The sequence below is a fragment of the Caloenas nicobarica genome, chromosome 26 (assembly GCF_036013445.1).
Source record: "Caloenas nicobarica isolate bCalNic1 chromosome 26, bCalNic1.hap1, whole genome shotgun sequence".
NCBI lineage: Eukaryota > Metazoa > Chordata > Aves > Columbiformes > Columbidae > Caloenas > Caloenas nicobarica.
Window position 1 is genome coordinate 3,291,880 of NC_088270.1, and position 17,800 is coordinate 3,309,679.

The window sequence follows — 17,800 nt, forward strand, 5'->3', positions numbered from 1 at the left end:
ATATGGCTTTTCATCCTCAGAACTCAGAGGTGTTCTACAAAGAAAGTCAATATCATCAACTGCACTTTCCAAACCAGAGCAGAGAAGGAACAAAACGGCACGTGTGAAGGTTACGCGGAGCGCAGTGGGAATAGGAGGCAGAGGCAGTGAGGAAAACGGTGTGTCTACCACGACCAAATTCTAAAAATACAGAACACGGGGGGCGGGGATACAAAATATAGCAGTCCTTGAGGGCTACCCAGGCAGCTGCGTTCTTATCTAACTCCTGTAAAGTCTGTCCATCTGGTGCGGCATCTCCTTCAGTGTGGGATTTCATAACCACAGCGAAGTCTCAAGAACCACCAAAAGTACCCCCAAAAAAACAGGTCTCCAATACAAAATCAGTTGTCTTTCTGCTAAACCGCAAACAAGAAACAAGCAGTTTTTAAAGTAAGTGAAAGTAAAAATGATAAACACAAAAAAGACAATAAAAGTAGTATCAGAGGACCAAAGGTACTCAGGTGCCCAGAATAAACTGGCAATGACAGAAATATTAAAAACAGAGTTTCTGCCCTACCGAATATTTACAGTATAGGAGGACATTCAACCTCCATACATTTAGAAAGACCTTTAGTTTATTTCTTGTTAAGAAAAAGCTCTGGAAACAAAGCACTTATATAAATTAATAATAAGCACTTCAAAACCTATTGCAGATAAAAGGGGCGAGAGAGAGTAGGGATGACTCGCATGTGTTCATCTAACTGTGAATGCGTAAATTGCCCCTTCCCAAAGTACAAAAACATGTACAAAGGCAAGGTTCAAGAGACAAACGCAAAGCCGCACAGGTCTGCCGACCATGTCGGGATTTCCCGAGCCCTCCGTAGTGTTGCTGGGCTCAGCATTTGCTCACCTGGCAGAGCGTGAAATTCTCCAAACCCCCAAGGTTCGACATAGCAAGTAGCAAAAAACCCTGAAGTCTGCAACCCAAACAGCTACTAACCAACAATTAAATGTATTATGCCACTACGAGAAACTCGTGCACCATGTGAGGAGCATGCCCTGGGGCAAGGCTGAATCAGAGGCTGCTAAAATGCAAAATGAAGGAAAAGAGCAAGGAAAATAAATCTCAACCTTAAAGTGATCAGGAAAAAGACCCAATATAGTAGGTGCACTGGTTCAACAGAGAATGGAGAGTGCCAGTGTTGAACGGTGTCCTGTAAATATTCACATCCTGTAAATATTACCTTCTGACTGGACAGAAGGCAGAGGTTTAAAGTGGAAATTTGATTCATTCGACACAGTAAACATGAACAAGTGAGGTTTTTCTACCCATCTACAATGTTTCCAGAGGACCATGAGGTCAAATCAATGCTGTAACCACAAATCCAACCATTATAAATACAGGTTCAGTAGCTTTACCTGTAGCCCTGTGCTTCATCACACCAAATCATTGTGCAATAAATCTTGGATGTGAATGTTCTTGTTTATCATCCTCTAAATCTCTTTTTTATAGCCACTTGGACTATTTAGTTTTTGTATTGAACTATGCAAGAGGACATGTTCTAAAAAGTTAATTAATAGCGCCGTGAGAGGAATATTACACACATGTGTAGGTTGCAGTTTGAAACTGAACAATCACAGAATCATTTTGGTTTGATAAGACCTTTGAGATCAAGTCTAACCTTTAAGCCAGCACTACCAAGTCCACGTCCAACCCATGTCCCTAAGTACCTCATCTATGTGTCTTTTAAACCCCACCAGGGATGGTGACTTCCATGGGGGATGGACATTTCCCTGGGCAGCCTGTTCCAATGCCTGACAACACTTTTGGTGAAGAAGTTTTTCCTAATATCCAATCTGAACCTCCCCTGGTGCAACTTGAGGCCGTTTCCTCTTGTTACTTGGGAGAAGAGACCAAGACTCTCCATGCTCCAACCTCCTTTCAGTTGTAGAGAGCAATAAGACCCATGAGCACAACGGCCTTGATGAGAACGGGGAAAGTATCAAGCCAGAGCAGGTGAACCTTTCCTTCATTGTAAATCAACCATAAAGAAACCAACACTAACAAATGAGGTATGCCAGCTAACTCATGTTACAGGTGGAGGCACTGAATTACAGCCTCCCGTTCCGGAGACACACCTTGAGGTTACAGACAGCGCGGTGTCAAACGGTGATTTACACAAGGCTGCTGGCTCCAGGGTGTGGAGGAGCAGCGTGTGCCGAGGCCGGGAGCGCGCACCGCTGCCTGGGGAACGCCGAGCACAACAGACGGGGAGCTCACACGGGCAGCACCAGCCAGAGCTGCTGCCCGAGGCGGAGAGAGGGGAAAAAACACGCGCATATGAGAAAAAAACATACGTAGGAAGTGAGAATTGGGAAAAGTCAATGTTAACAGTGGATAAGCAAAGGACTCAAGCAGAGCGACAAGCACAGAAAATACCAGCAGATACAAACACTGGTGAAGCCTGTGTTTGGGGTTGTTATTTTTTGGGTTGAAAGTAAAAGTTTGGAACAAAATATTATCATTGTATTATATGGGGTTTGATGATGTTTTTAAAAGAGTAAACACAGTATTTATCTTTGTTCCCCTGCTTAAAATTAAAACAAATACCTGGCTCACAGGGAGTTTATTACCTCCGCATTTTCTGAACGTTGTATAAAGAACAGCTAATCCAAAATCTATTTCACATGACCCAGACAGATATTAATGGTGCTTTAAACTTCAAACAGTCCACTGGGATGAATACCCCTCAGCCCCATACATCAGATCAATCTGACTGTCCTGCAGATACAACTTCCAGACATTCCTATATCGAAATAAGGCCAGTCAAGCTTCTATGAGGTGAGATAACTTCACAAAACCTCCCCAGCAGATTGCCTTACTTGGCTGCTAATAAAACAACATTTGACCTTCCAAACTCAGCAAATGGTAGAGGGACTTGGGAAAGTGGAACCACAGGTACTTTACTGACTCATTTGAAAAGAAAACAAATAGATCAAGGTAATACAGTTGCCTGTGCCTTCTGTGCGCATGAGAACCGCATTGCTCTTCTGCAATTCTGTTCGCTCTGATGGTAGGTTAGCTTTCAGGCTGAGGTTTTATTTCTGTAGACTTAACCAGCATCTTGCTAAAATCTTCTTTTTCCACAATGCTGCATGCTTCAAAGAGCATGTTTTTACAAGAAGTTCCCTTCATGCTCAAAAGCCTTGCTCAAAAAGAGGTTAATGCAGACTGAAAATCATTGTGACATCGTATGGACCTTTTAATTGGTTACTAGACTCGCTTTGGGGCACATATTAATAGGGCAGAAGCGTTCCTTGACAAACTGCCAGGGGAAGGGAAGTATTTCAGTCTTGTTGAAAGTACTATGCGATCCATTTAAAAATCTGAAACTCAGGGAAGATAATTTAATGCCTAACTAGAATATAAGTCTGGGTTGTGCATAACCAAAAATAACGCATACAGAAAAGGCAAGAAGATGTTTTACCATAGCGCTGAGAGTCTCCTCCCAATCCGGCCTCTCCCTGGGATGGATGCTCCTCTGAAGCTCTGGCACGAAGTCATCTTCTTCTGAATGTACAGAGGACTTCATCATTCTGGAAAGGAAGACAGATGTTTGATACTCAGGACAAGTTCTAGGTAATCATGCATATAGCTTGTTCTGGTGCTTGTTCTGGTGCCCATTTACGTGGCTCATCCGACACTATAAATGCTTTCGTAAAAATCCAGAAATCTTACAGACTTCTAAGTTTCCCTTACTTCCTCATTATCCAAGCAGGACAAGAGTGTAAATCTGGTGGAGAGAAATCGCAACTTCATAACAAACCAATGGATAATTTTGTTTCATCACCACACAATTTGCAAGTCTTAAAACACAGAAAAATGCAGAGGAGTAATTTTCAATCCGTTTCAAAAAAATTGCTTCCATTGCCCAGGCAAACAACATTAGTCGTATAAGAAGAAATACACACATTTGATTCCTTAGTCGTCGCTGTATGTTTTTCCCTAAAATGGCAATAGCCAGGGCCCGAGCCATCAGCGCTCGTCATTCTCACAGATCCCATCCGAAAGGTGACCGCCTTCAAGCGCCCCAGCTCTGCAGGGTTGTGCTCCAATCCATCTCATTTTATCAAGATAAAACTTTTCTTTAGATAAGGAGCCATCTTTCAAATACCCTATCAAGTACATTTCAAGCCTGCACAGAGATCAGAGGCTCAAAATCAAAATTTAAAAAGTATTCCTAACAGCTTCTCAGCCTATTCTAATGACAGCTCTGCTCTAACAGCCAGAGAATCATTATATATCGCACTTGCAGGCCGTATAAACGTGCCTTTGTGGGGATTACGGCGCAGATCTGAAGTACCAAAGACTTGTTGAAAGTCTGGTATTATCCATTCTGATTTCATTAAATACAAGATTCAGGCAGGCTTTTATTTTATCAATAGATCGCCATTTATTTACTTACAGTAACTATTTGGATAATCAACACTGCATGCAGCAGGGCTGATTTCGCTAAATTGTAACTGTGCTGATTTATGCACCGTTTGACTAAAATGAGCATCAAGACCTGAAGTTCTGAACCCCCGACATCGGTTGCCACGATGCCATAAGCAGCTGGGCCGAAGCATTTAACTCTCCTTTGTACCCTACATGAGGGTTAAGAATGAAGTTATTAACACTCGCAGTAACGGCATGTCTGGGTTACAAAATTATATCTCATATAATTTTATATCTAATTTTGTGATCGCATTTCTGCTGTAATAAAAACCACATCCCAAACCCTTCCCATTGAAACACCGTCCTAGTATTCTTCCCATTGAAGGTGTTTTGGACTTTCACTGGAAATAAGAAAATTAAGTGAATTCTTTGAGCATTGGCTCAAAGCAGAATATTCTACTCCTAAATACTTTTTCACAGCACCACAAAAATATTGGCAACGATACTGAAGATCTCCTCTCTGACACAATTATAAACACTCCATAACCATCTGCGAAGCCTTAATAATCTTCAATAGTAACTATTTAATTCCATGCCATCTGAGACTGAGCCCAAAGAAGGCTGAAGATCATATAGGTAATATAAGTCACTTATATTGATATATTGTCTTCTGGCATGTAAAACCTGAGTGCAACACCGCTGCGGGAAGGAGCTTTCCTAACAGTCAGATGCTGCGATTTTCCCCGGCCTCACCCCAACACAAACTTGGAATATTATATATATGTATAATTATATACAGACATTTTATATGCACGTCTATTATGTATATTTGACATTATTTTAATTTATAGAGCAAATAAATAGTACAACATATACATATGTCTGATTCACCACACATGTCAAGCTGTAATACAACTAAATTTCTTGTTTCTGCCACGGATTCTTTTCACAGGAGGGGGAAAACACCTAGAGTCACACTAGCACTTATACAAAACACCGACACATTTCTTTTGTAAACATTAATGGCCAAACAAACTAAAGAAGCTGCTCTGTTCTATAAAACCTACACTGGGCTATTTCATGGGAGCTGTAAATGACTGAAAATTCACTGCAAAATTTAATACTAGCTATAAGAACAGAAATATAATTTTATTTAAAATGCCACTTCTTCACCTGCTTAGCAGCTCTAAATGCCCTTCAAATGAAATCTGACACCATTATATTAATAAAAGTTCTGGCTGTATAGAGGCCATTAAGCAATCACTCTTCAGATGAATGAATCCTTCTTCATTGTAAATTAAGAATCAAATGTACTGGAACAAATGTTTACAGGACATTTCACAAAAGGCGCAGCCCACATGCACGCCCATGCTGTAAAGTTCTCTGGTAGGTCAAGTTGAAGAAGTTCTAGTCAGAGCTCGTACATCTGTACATGCTACAACTGTATCAAGAAAACATCTAACGACCTTTTCCATCTTCTCAAAGCCAATTTGCCGGTTCCATCGTTTATGCCATTTACCGTATCTGCTTATCGGGAATTTAAATATTTCGGTGCTGTTCTGCTGGCTATTGAGCATCAAGTCCCACCTGCACAAACCAAGGAGCGTCTGGCAGTGCCTCCCGAGGCAGAAAGCACCTCGAGCAGACACCCACGGGTGCTTTAGAAGACGAGTAAATTAATATTCAGCTTGATGTCCATAAACTCTACTCCTTGAATTACACAGGGGAGTAGAAAGGACACAAGCTTTAAAATACTTTAATATAAAATGTAGGTTCTTTGGCACGTCCCACAGTGGTAGGAATAACACAATTGTCGTGGACTTCGATGTCATTGAGATGCCGATGACACGCAGATTAACAGCTGTCCCCTGGGAGGACACGAGGGTGCTGACAAATTACTTGCCCGATGGTTCGAAAGCCACGTGCCGGCGTGGAAGCACGAAGCCTTCCCAATGTCACACTCCTCATATCGGGTAGTTAATCGTCTGCTTGACAGATACTCGTTTTGGGCTGGCTATATATTTTTTAAATTAAATGCCTAGCGTGCTCTTTAGGCTGTGGTCTCCCATGGGAACATCAGGCATTTCAACCTTCCTTGCTGCTTCTCTCTCAAATGACTTTTCCTTCTGACCTCAATTTAGGAGGTGAGAGCCGATGATAACTGATTTATTAGTTTATTTATTATTTATATAGCACTGTTGTGCCTGGAGATTTCTCAGCCAGCGTAAAAGCACAGCTCTGCCGTACAGATCCAACGATTCAAGAGGATTTAGAGCTCCACAGAAAGCGATCTTTCCCAAGATATAAATTCTACCCAAAAAGCCAAATTTAAATAAGGCCTGTGCTGACACAAACCTAAAAAACTAGGAAGCAAGAACTGAGATTTGGCCAAAAGCTTCTGAGCACTTGGGCAAGAAGTGGGAATCAAGTCAGAATCACTGATACATCTTCATTTCTGACCTCAAACTTACACCACACATACACACAAAGACGAACCGTCATGAGAGAAGCGGAAAAATATCAAAACGCACACACCCTCCCCCAACTCAATTTTCCAAGTAAACTCTGCGTCCATGAAATTAAAACTAATACAGTGGAAAGGAAGAAAATCATCATGCAATATGGAAAGCAGAGATAGCCCGAGAGCCCCAGGAAAAATGAAAGAAGAGATGGGAACTGAAAGCTGACAGTGCTGACCTGAAAGTGGCTTTAATTTCCCATGTTTTAAATCAGCTTTGTCAACACCTTACTGATTACATTATGTCCATCTGTGTTATAGAAAACAAGATTTCTGAAGTCTGTCTCAAGAATCACAGAATGTGAAGATAGAAAAGACCTACAAGGCCAGCTTAAAACACACCTCATAAATATACAAATGGTAAATGGATTGTATTTAATCCTTGACCACAAGATGAAAATCTGGCATAACTAAATGGTTTACCGTGATTGATTCTACAAAGTTGAAAGCTGTAATTGCTACTTTTCGCTGGAAGTTCATAGTGATGGAGCCAAAATTGAATTGTTTGGGAAGCTACTGCACAAGAAAAACTAATAGAGTAACAGTGTATTAGAATATTTTAAACATCATTTGAATGAAATATCGTTCAAATACCAGTAAGCACAAGCCAAATTCCAAATTCAGTCTGGTAAAACCACACCTGCACCCAGGGACGCCGAGTTAGAGATCACCAATGGACTATGATAGAGTCAAAGGAATCCTGTGATCCCTAATATTGTTATTCCGCTCTAGAAGATAATTTACAAGGTCACCGAAAAAACCCAGTTCATGCATATTTTTAGTTCTGGGGTTTCTGTTGTTACAAAGTATTTTTTTAAAGAAAAGAGTCACTTTCCCACTTGATGTGCATCACCTCCTGTCAAATTAGATTCTCAGCTGCCCATCGGAAATATTTTTCTGCATTAACCTTCCATTAAAGAATACATGACATGAGAAAATAATTTTTAAATGAAATACAGGAGGTTTTAAATAAAGATCTTTTAAAAATCAGCATTATCACTTGATTAATTTTTAAAAGTGTCAGAGTGGGCACGTTGGTCCTTCCAGTGTTCACATACCTCTACAGAGGGAAGCGGAGAAGGCCAATAGTACTGCAGAGATTAATTAACATATTGGCTTCTTGCCCTGTTCCAACTCTGTAGACATGGTTTAGTACGAGCTACAATACAGTCAGGCAGTTAAGCTCAAGGGTTTCACTGACTTTTAAGACTCAAAAACATCCCTCTTGTTTTCTAATTTGTGAGAATATTGAAAGGACGTTTGCCGAGCTGCCAAAGAAAAGCTGCACGAACAAGATCGGATCACTTGGAATTTAAAACTTGTGGGCAAATGGGCAAGTCTGGGTAGGACAGTTGCTATTTTAGCAAGAAGATCTGTTCAGGTTCAACAGGCAGCCTGTCTCATGTACTTTGTGCTCTGGAAGGGATTGGAACACATACCTGAGAGCTTTGTTGAACTGGGCTGTAGTAATCTGCATTCAGGTTTTGCATAACTGGAACTTCTTTAAACACAGTGCGAAAAGAATAAGTTCTTGGAATATTCAGCTTTTACAAGCTCCGGGACATGTTCTTAGTGATTAAAAAGCCGTATAAAAATAATCACAGAATCCTCCTGCTTTTGCATACCTATATTACTGAACAAACCTGCTCTTTTATTTGGGAACACACAAAAGATATTGTTTTAGCAGGTGCCTGGCATTTTCTCTCAGAAGAATACAGTGACAGTCAATAAAAAAAATCCTCGGGAATAGGCTTCTCTTGTCACTTTTGCCCAGTATGAGAAAAGGAATTAGGAAATCACTGCGCAATCAGAATCATTGAGCCTTGGCTTGGATTTCTTTCGTTTGATTCAGGAAGAATATAAAAGTATTACAGAAAATCATCTCTAAGGAAAAAGAGTGTGGTCCTCTCATTTACAACTAATAAATCGCTAAAAGCAGCTCTAAAGTTTCAACATAGAAGAGACATGGGCTAATCCGAATGCAGCAAAGATCAAAGAATACCCAAAAACTGTAAAGAATGACCTAAAGCGAGATCCAGGGATACTTATCTGGGCTGATCTCTTGCTTGTTTGCAGTTCTGTGCCAACACAAAGCCACAGTAAATTTAATCTTCCCTCACAGAAGCGCATACTGGAAAAAGGATGCTTGAAGCACATGGAACGATCAAGTGCAATCAACTAATCAGTTGCAATTAGCCTTGCATGCTGTTAAGTGACAACTGTTCATAACATCAACCAACATTTAAAACTCGTCCAGTCAGTGAGATGCTGCACGGGGAAATCCTTTCTCTGACTGAAACACATGTCCAGAGGCAGCCACCTCCGCAGGGCTGCACCGTCCATCTAACCAAAACGCTGCAAAAACGGGTCTAAACACCGTTCGGTTATGGCACACTCTGTGGGAGAAGCCAGGGGAAAAAAAAAAACATCCAAAGTAGACTTTCTAGTGAATTCTCATAAAGAAAAGAATGGAAATGAACTCCGGGACATCAGAACCTGATTACCTGAACAAATAATACAAGATAAGCAAACAAATAAAGAGTAGCTCCAGCTGTTCTGATTAAATAACTAGGCTGAAATGACTGGTGGCCCTCATATCATATTTACAGCAGCGCTCCTCCTGCCTGTGCTATCATCACTCCATTTCAATGGTATTAAATATTAATTATAATATTAATGGTGTATAATATCAATAGCAAATAGGAGGCTGCTCAGGCCTTTCTATGTCTAGAAATCACTACTGTTATTATTCCTATGGGACTGTTCTTGACCAGCTAAATGGAATTAAATGGAGTCCTACAAGAACAGTAAGTCATCGAGGGCAGATGTAACCAGGTGGGGGTCACAGGGGCATAACGTGCACTGTAATTAGTTCTCGACAGCAGAAATCAGTGTATCGCAACCCAACGGGTCATTCTGAGGCTTACACCGTACGAATCTGCCTGGGCCAGCCATTTATTACTTGAATTTCTGATGCACGGGGTGAGGCAATGGAAGTGGCAGCAGCGCAATAAAGAAAACGTAGGGCTGACAGGTGGATGCAGCACCTGAGCGCTGGACAGACCAGAAGATAAAGGTGCCATAGGGGTCAAAATACCTCGCAGTGGTTCAGAGCACATTTCCATTCTTCCCTTGTGCAGCACCAATGCCAGCACTGCAAACAGACCCGGCGCTGATGCAGCCTTTGATAATCGTAAGACATTCACTTTGCCCTTTTGGAATAACTTGCAATTGGTAAGTGTCTTTTACAGTGAATAAATAAATAAATAAATAAATAAATAAATAAAAAACAAAAAACCAAACCAAAAAACCAAACAACATAGAGAAAAGAGCTCATTGATTTCCTTTGCCTTGAGTTCTCAAGGAGACAGCTGTAACCACTACTGTCCAATCATTTTTATACCTTCAACACCCACACATGCATTTTTGGTACAAAAGCATCTGAGCTGGCAGCACGTCTGCTGTGAATGGAAACCCTGCTGCTAGGTTTCCTGCTGCCACGGAGATGAAGAGAGAAAGAACAATTAGCTGAGGCTTCAGTCTAATTTAGATTTATTTTTCTTTCTGGAGGAGAGACTGAGAGATGGTACATCATAAAACAAAAACATTAACTCTAAAGGCAACTCAGAGGAACACATACTGAAATACCACACATAACCTCTATTATAAGGACTTTTGATAATAAGCACTATTGTCCAGTGCCCCAAGTATGCTAAATGCTGCACTTTAAAACGTCAAGGCATGGACTACATACACTAAAAGAGACAAGAGGTGAGCAAAAACCCACAGTAACTGAAAGCTCAAATAACTCGTCCAGTATTTCAGAGGAAAACTGAGCCTAAAGTAGGAAACAACTTTGATTTTGCAGTTCCTAATCCTAAAAGACCATTCACAGTATCACGGCTTTTATCCTAAGGCACGTAAAAACCAAACATCTAATCGGGAGCTGGAGGAAAAAACCAAGACTCAGGAACAAGAACAGCATCCTGTACAGACCAGAGGACCATGCACACTCTGCTCTCACGCAATCCTCGCCACAAAATGTTCTGGCCTGATGCAGAAGAGAACAAGAGCCCAGCCCAGCTGACCACCCAATATTAATAATTAGGGCCCTCTCTCCGAGAATACACTTGCACAGCTCAGGAGTGTTGAAGTCTGCTGTTTCCCAATCAGTTTTACGCAATACCTCCTCCTCTGCTTTCCCCATCACCTTCCAAACTGCTTTCAAAACAGACAGACGGGGAGAGAAAGCAATAAGCTACATGCGGGAAGTCTGGGTCCATGGAATGTAGAAGTACTGGGCTGCAGAGATCAGTATTATCAAGGTGCTTATGCAGCACAGCTTCAAGACATCACTTTTATCCTGCAATGAGGATTCCTGAACAGCCTAAGCAGCTGTGCAAGGGCTCTGCTGTTCCAAAAGGAGCAGCTCCCCATCTCGCCCCACCATCTAATGATGTGTCTTCCCCATTGACCTGCACTAGGATGCAGTTTCATAAAGAGAGGATGAGCAAGATCTTAATGCACTCCTCTCAGAGACCTTCTTTTGACTTGGGCCACCTCCTGGCCTGTGAATCCTCACACGGGCTTTTGCAGATCCCGGCTCGGCATGCGCATATGTCTCTTTGTAGTGAGAGAACAGAATTCGGACGTTTCTCTTTGCAAATGCTGGAGCTGAGGGCCTGAGGTTCAAAGGCGCTGCAATGCTGCATCATGCAACATCACCCAAATCCTTCGGGAAAAAAACAGTTTTGTTCTTCTTGTTATTTTTAATTATGGTGGGGGGGGGGGAAGCATCTGAAACATAAACACTTTGGGGGAAAAATAGGGGTCAAACTTCTGTTTAGTTTCTTTTAATTTGTAAAGCAAACTATGAGCAACAAAATATAAGCATAACAGACGCAACCTGTGACTAAGAAGAAGGAGATTTTACAATTGGAAAGATGTCAGCCAGGAATTTTTACTCTTTGAAAACAGAACATATTAATTGCACTGCTGCACAATTTTGTGGGTTGAGGTAACCTCTTTAATTATGCATCAGGCAGGCCAAGAAAGTCCCTGCAACACCAACCCAATTTTAAAGGCATAAAGAAGGGAAGACAAAGAAAAAGGGGAACAAAGTGAGCTACACGTTCGTAGATAAGTCAAGATTGAAAAGGTGTCCGAAGAAGAACAAAGAGAGGACTCTGTAACACATTACAGAGGATGAAGACATTTAAGGTGTTTAATTGTCTAAGCAGTTGCCAGCAGAATGTATGAAAAAGCAAGAGCAAAAAGGTTTTCTGTCCCCTCAGTTATGAGATAATATGTCTACATTCACAGGCTGCTTCTGTGTAAGGAAAATGAATAATTTTAAATTGTTAACATTACCATAGGAATAACAGCTTACTGAGCACAGGACAAACTCTGCCATTAGTTCATGTCTCACTCACCCTGATCACAGAGAGACACGGGATCATCTGCAAGGGGTTCCGCTGCGCAGGAGCGCTTGAAACGAGTGCAGTTACATTAAACGTAGGAGGAAAGAAGAAAGGGACGTGACAAACCGATTCAAGACTCCAGGAAGCGAGCCACACAAATGACTGTTGAGTTGTGCAATGACTCAGCAGGAAAAAAAAAAAAAAATTAAAAAATAATTTAAAAAAGCAGCAGATAGGCAAGTCTTTTCCATAAGAAATGATAACTACCATCAAAAAATAAGTAAAATAAAGAGAAACAAGAAGAGTTTGCAGCCTGGAATGCTGCCTAGTCCCATAAGCTCTGCTCACAAAGTTATTTCTCCTAATCAGCCATTTTTTATTACCCTTTGCAGCACACCTGAGCAAGCAGAGGAGCAGGAAACTGCGCCGGCTTTAACCCCTGCGTCACCACCACCTCTGCCTGTGGAGCTGTTGCTCTGGGTGAGCTAAATCCAGGACCAAAGTCAGATAAGCACAAAGCAGCAAGAAAACGCTGGCCTGAGGAAGCCAGCACAGCCTCGGAAAGGAGGAGGAGTGCGGCAAAGCAGGAGACAGTCACTCCCCCATCTCCTGAACAAACACACACGGTCAGGACAGAAAGATGACACGATATTTCTGCACCTCCTCTGTTGTTCTCCTGAGAAGCCAGCATGAAATTTAAGCTCCCGTTTTACTCACATAACTTTACAGGTCGGTTCTCCCATGTCTGCTGAGGCTCAACAGCTCGCCCTGAATGGTGAGACTCAATGTAATCTGTTAAACATAGATAAAATACTCCAACCAGATGGATGAGGCAAATCAAGCTGTGCAGATTTCACTGCTCAGTTTGAACACATTCTCACACTCATTCTCTCCTTTGCAAACCTGTTATGCAAATAGCTTTTCAAGAACATTTAATGCTACATTACCATCACTGTCCCTTCGGTTTGGAACCGACTGCTGGAGAAACACCCGGTACCTGCCTGGCTTGAGCCACGTGGTGAAGTTCACTGAAATTTAAGCAGATGCTTACGTGCTTTGCAAGGCCAGGGTAGAAAAAAAACCCACTATATCAGGTAACCGTACTTCCTTTCCATCATTCTTCACTTGAAAAATACCATGCCTTATCGCTTCCTTCTGCTCTGCCTTTAAAATCGCTCCTGGCGTGGTTCCACCAGTACAAATTCTACACGGTAGGTCTGCCACCATTTTGCTTATGCATCAGGGTAATAAAAGACGAGAGGACGCCAACACCTTCTCTGTGCAACTGAATATATCTGTTGGCTAAAGCGGGGAACTCTAGAGTCGGAGAGGAGGGGAGAAAAGGCTAGAAAATCTGACTAGAGCAGCTGAACAGGTGAAGTACTCAGAATTATTTTCTAAATGCTTTCCTTTGCCATCATACCAGCCTTTACGGGTAACACAAGGCGCTGTGCATTCCCACCATAGGAGAAAAACAAAACAAAACTGCTGTCCTGAGGCAAGGAAAGCTGGAGTTTACGGCCAGCACGTGAAAATACACGTATTTGTGTAGCTGGAGGGCTGGCAACGAGGGATCAAGGTGGACCCTGGACTGTTGTGTCAAAATAAGTCCCAGTGAAAAACAGGAAGATCTAGTGAGGAGAATCACAACATCTGCAACATCATCCTGACAACCTGTGTCAACATCCACCGCTCCCCGGGGCTGAATTCTTATCGTTCGAGGGCTCGCGAGAGGAAATTAATAAACAAGGACAATCCTGCTGGAAATTCCACACCGCCACTAAATCCACTTTTCAGTTTCAACAGACTAACAGGAATAAAGTAAAATTTTGCCCTGAAGTAATTTTTAGACCTAATCCATACAGCTCTTGCAGGGGGGAAGAAATTACTGGGAAGAGATAACTGGTAACTTCTGTCCCACGGGTAACGCAGCGTACAGTACATTAAATGGTTTTTTCAATATGACTAAGGTAACATTTCATTCCAGTTCATATTGCATCACATTAGAAGCTGGACTATTTCACTGCAACCTTTAATTGTCCTGACTCATGCTGTCAGTAAGAAAATGCCCTCTTGGGAAAAGAAATAAATAGACAAATAAAGCCTTAACTGATTTGGTAAAGTACCTACCAGTGGAAGCATAGGCTGATTATTTTTAAGACATTAAAAAGGGTTCCAGGTGCAACACATTAACCTAAAAGGACAGGTGATGAACAGATTTATAGCTTTTTCAGTTTGACAGAATTAAAAAACCAAAACAAAACAGAAAGTGCAGATAAGCTTTCGAAAGCGTTAATCTTGAGTACCCAAGGGTAGTCTGGAAAATGAAAAGCATTTCTATTACACTGGCACTTGCGCAGAAAGGCAAGATAATGAAGTGACCGGGCTATTAGCCTTTCCAAAGAAATGAGATATTGTTGAAACCAGTGCACATTAATTTCAGTGCCCAGGAAAATGGCAGTAAACAGTGCTCTTCAGGGTTTTTTTCTCCCCTCTCAGTAACCATGATGATTTTAGAACTGACACCTGCAAAAGAGACTTTTATACTGCATAGTGAATAACTCAGCAAAAAGAGAAGGCTGTGAGAGAATAGGCAAAAAAAATAAAAAAGGTAAGAATATAGCAAAAAAGGGAATGAAATGGTAAGGTATAATACAGCTCCCGGGGAACAGACAGGAGGTGGATCTCTCGTGGTTGATGAGCAGGTTCATTCGGAGCCGGGCTCCCCTCCGTCCTCCCGCACAGACCACAGCTGGTGGCATCTCAAAGGGTTATGCCTTGGTTATTGCATCTCCCTCTCCGCTCTGATTTAATCCCAGCCTGATGCTCCCGGGCAGCTCACAGAGTGAGACACTATTCCATGTGACAGCCCAAGCCAGAGCTCCTGCTCGTCTTGGTAGGTTTTTCCTTCCCAGAGACAAACGAGCTCATTGAAATGCTTTTTGCAAACGTTGTTCGGAAATCATTATTATTTTTAATATTCTTTCCCTGTTTCAAAAACCATTTGTGATAGCTACCCAAGTTGTTCTTTATGTCAAACAGAACACAAAGAAGAATCAGCTGCTCTGTTCTTCTCTCTCAAATACACCAAATTAACCAGGTAATTAATCAAAAATTTTTACATTTAATGTTTTGCAAGAAAACTCTTGGCACTTATTTCCATGAGTTTCCTGAGATCACTGAATCGTAGAAAGGTTTGGGTTGAAGGGACCTTAAAGATCCTTTATTTCCAACCCCTGCCATGGGCAGAGACACCCTCCACTAGACCAGATTGCTCAAAGTTAACCTTAAAAATCCTTGTCATTAACTAAAAGTCTTTCCATCACAATCTAAATGATCTCTAAACCGTCTTAGCTTCCTCTTCTAGTTTGGCTCTGCTTTATTTGTCATGTAGTAAATGAATAGGCCATACCATCCAGACCTGATGCCTCCCATTCGGTTTTGGAAAACCTACAGGAGGGAGCGCAGTTAGTGAAAAAAGACAATCTTTTCTGTTCTTGGATGGAAATGGATAGCAACTTTTCTACCCATTATAGAGTAATTAAGGCTTTCAACATACTCTGGGTTTATTGTAAATGCAGCAGTATCTTTTCTCTAAAGATGACATCATTTTGTTTCCCCAGCACGTGCAAACAGCTCTAATGCACTGTTAGAATAGGAAAAGATTTCCTACCACACAAAATGTGTTTGCACTGAAAACTTTCTGCTAGGCCACACTAACACCATGACAACACCTCCCCCTTTTTCGGTTGCCGTAAACAGCCACCACCAGTGGTTCGCACACAAAGCGATGCGGTCAGAACTGGTGACAAAACAACATTGAATCAAGCCCTTTCTCAGGTTTGATACCTTATTTTCCCGCAGCATACTGCCACACAGATAGCTGGTCAGGTTCAATTCAGTTCTTTTTGCATACTTAGGACACCTATGTAGTAATAAAAGGTAGTAAAAAGTATAATTGTTATTAAGTTTCGAGGTTCATTATAGTAGCAAAAGCTATTCCTTGATATGTACTTTTTTTCTTCCCGTTCTGTTTGTACACAGCACTGGAAAATGTCAAATATTATATGAATAACATTTATAGAATCACCAAAAACAAGTATATTTCACCTAGTCAAAGGTTACATCAGTACATATTCTAATGTGCTAGATATCAAAGGCATTGACTATTAGATTCCTTTGAGTCCCTAATAAATATTTTTCCAAAGACAGTTTTATCACAATTTTTATGAAACACACATGCAAAGGTAAAGTCATTATCAAGAGTCAGCATATGACAAGCAGTAAGAAGTACCTGCAGCTTCTATTTCAATATCTCCCCTCTTCAAACAGCACCAAAGATGATGAAAGTTATTTCCCAAACCGGTATTTCTTGTTGGCTACCTGTGCCGCACACATGCCCGTACTCCCTGCCGATCAGCATTTCCAGAACCTGATGAGTGATGATAAAAACACCTTTCAAAGGCAAACCGAGGCCGTTCTCAGAGCACGTCAGCTCTGGCTGGAGCTCCCCAAAGGGGCTGGAGCATCAGCTGGGAGCTCATCGCAACTCTGCCAAGGGCACAAACATCAGCTCGCCCTTGTGCTCATCACCGACACAGTGCGCGGCTGTATTAATTAGGATCTCTTTCCTATGAGTCTTTCAATTTCTGTGCATCCACACTCCCCAGTAATAATTTTCTTATCAGACACCAAGAAAACTTTGCATATGCACAAGAAGAAAGGCCAAAAAAAAAATTACCTTCTGTTCTTTTATGAGCCACTGGATTTGTCAAAAATTCTTCCTATACAGAGGCACACCATGATTCAAAATGAGGCCAGGTACTAATTAAAGAGCCCGTGTGGGCATCAGCTGGCGTTCAACAACACTTCTGCATCTCAATGGATATTTGTTACCAATACCATCTCCTATATCAATATATTGTCAGCTGTAATCAGATCCGAAATCTCATTTGCAAAGTCTGCTGCCCCAGTGACATTAACGCTTCGTCTGCCTCTTGCTGCTGTGGAGCTGGAGCTCACAAAATGCGTTCCATTCTCTGGAGTCAAAGCGATATTTCACAGTACTTCAACACGATATACAAAAACCATTAAAGCAAGAAGTGCGTGCACGTTTATACACGCACATGCAGAAAAAAATACCTTCCCTGCCATTTTTCAAGGAGAAATGGGGTAATGTTCTTGTTGCCAGACCAACCACTAGGACTTACGTGACCCACATAAACGTCGTTGGGACCTGACGTGACCTTGATAAGAATTTCTTGTCGTTTCACTGCAAGTCTCTCAGCATTTAATATTGTCAAAGCTCTAGTCACAGAATCAGTGAAGAAATATTTTCAGCCTTCGCTATAATTATTAAATCGTCTTGCAGAGAAAAGGTGAACATGACCTGTCTTGCACTTAAAACCTCAAACTGGAGGGCAAACAAAAAATAATCAAAGCACA

General features: G+C 41.5%; 1 protein-coding gene across 1 annotated transcript in view; it reads right to left on the minus strand.

Annotated features, from left to right (window-relative positions):
- The window catches only part of ARHGAP32 (Rho GTPase activating protein 32), a 179,357-nt gene that overhangs the window by 103,804 nt on the left and 57,753 nt on the right, over positions 1-17,800 (minus strand). The window contains exon 2 of the mRNA XM_065652158.1: positions 3,468-3,576. Within this exon, the coding sequence (XP_065508230.1) occupies positions 3,468-3,575 (108 nt within the window). The 5' untranslated portion in view covers position 3,576. The remainder of the gene's footprint in view (positions 1-3,467; positions 3,577-17,800) is intronic.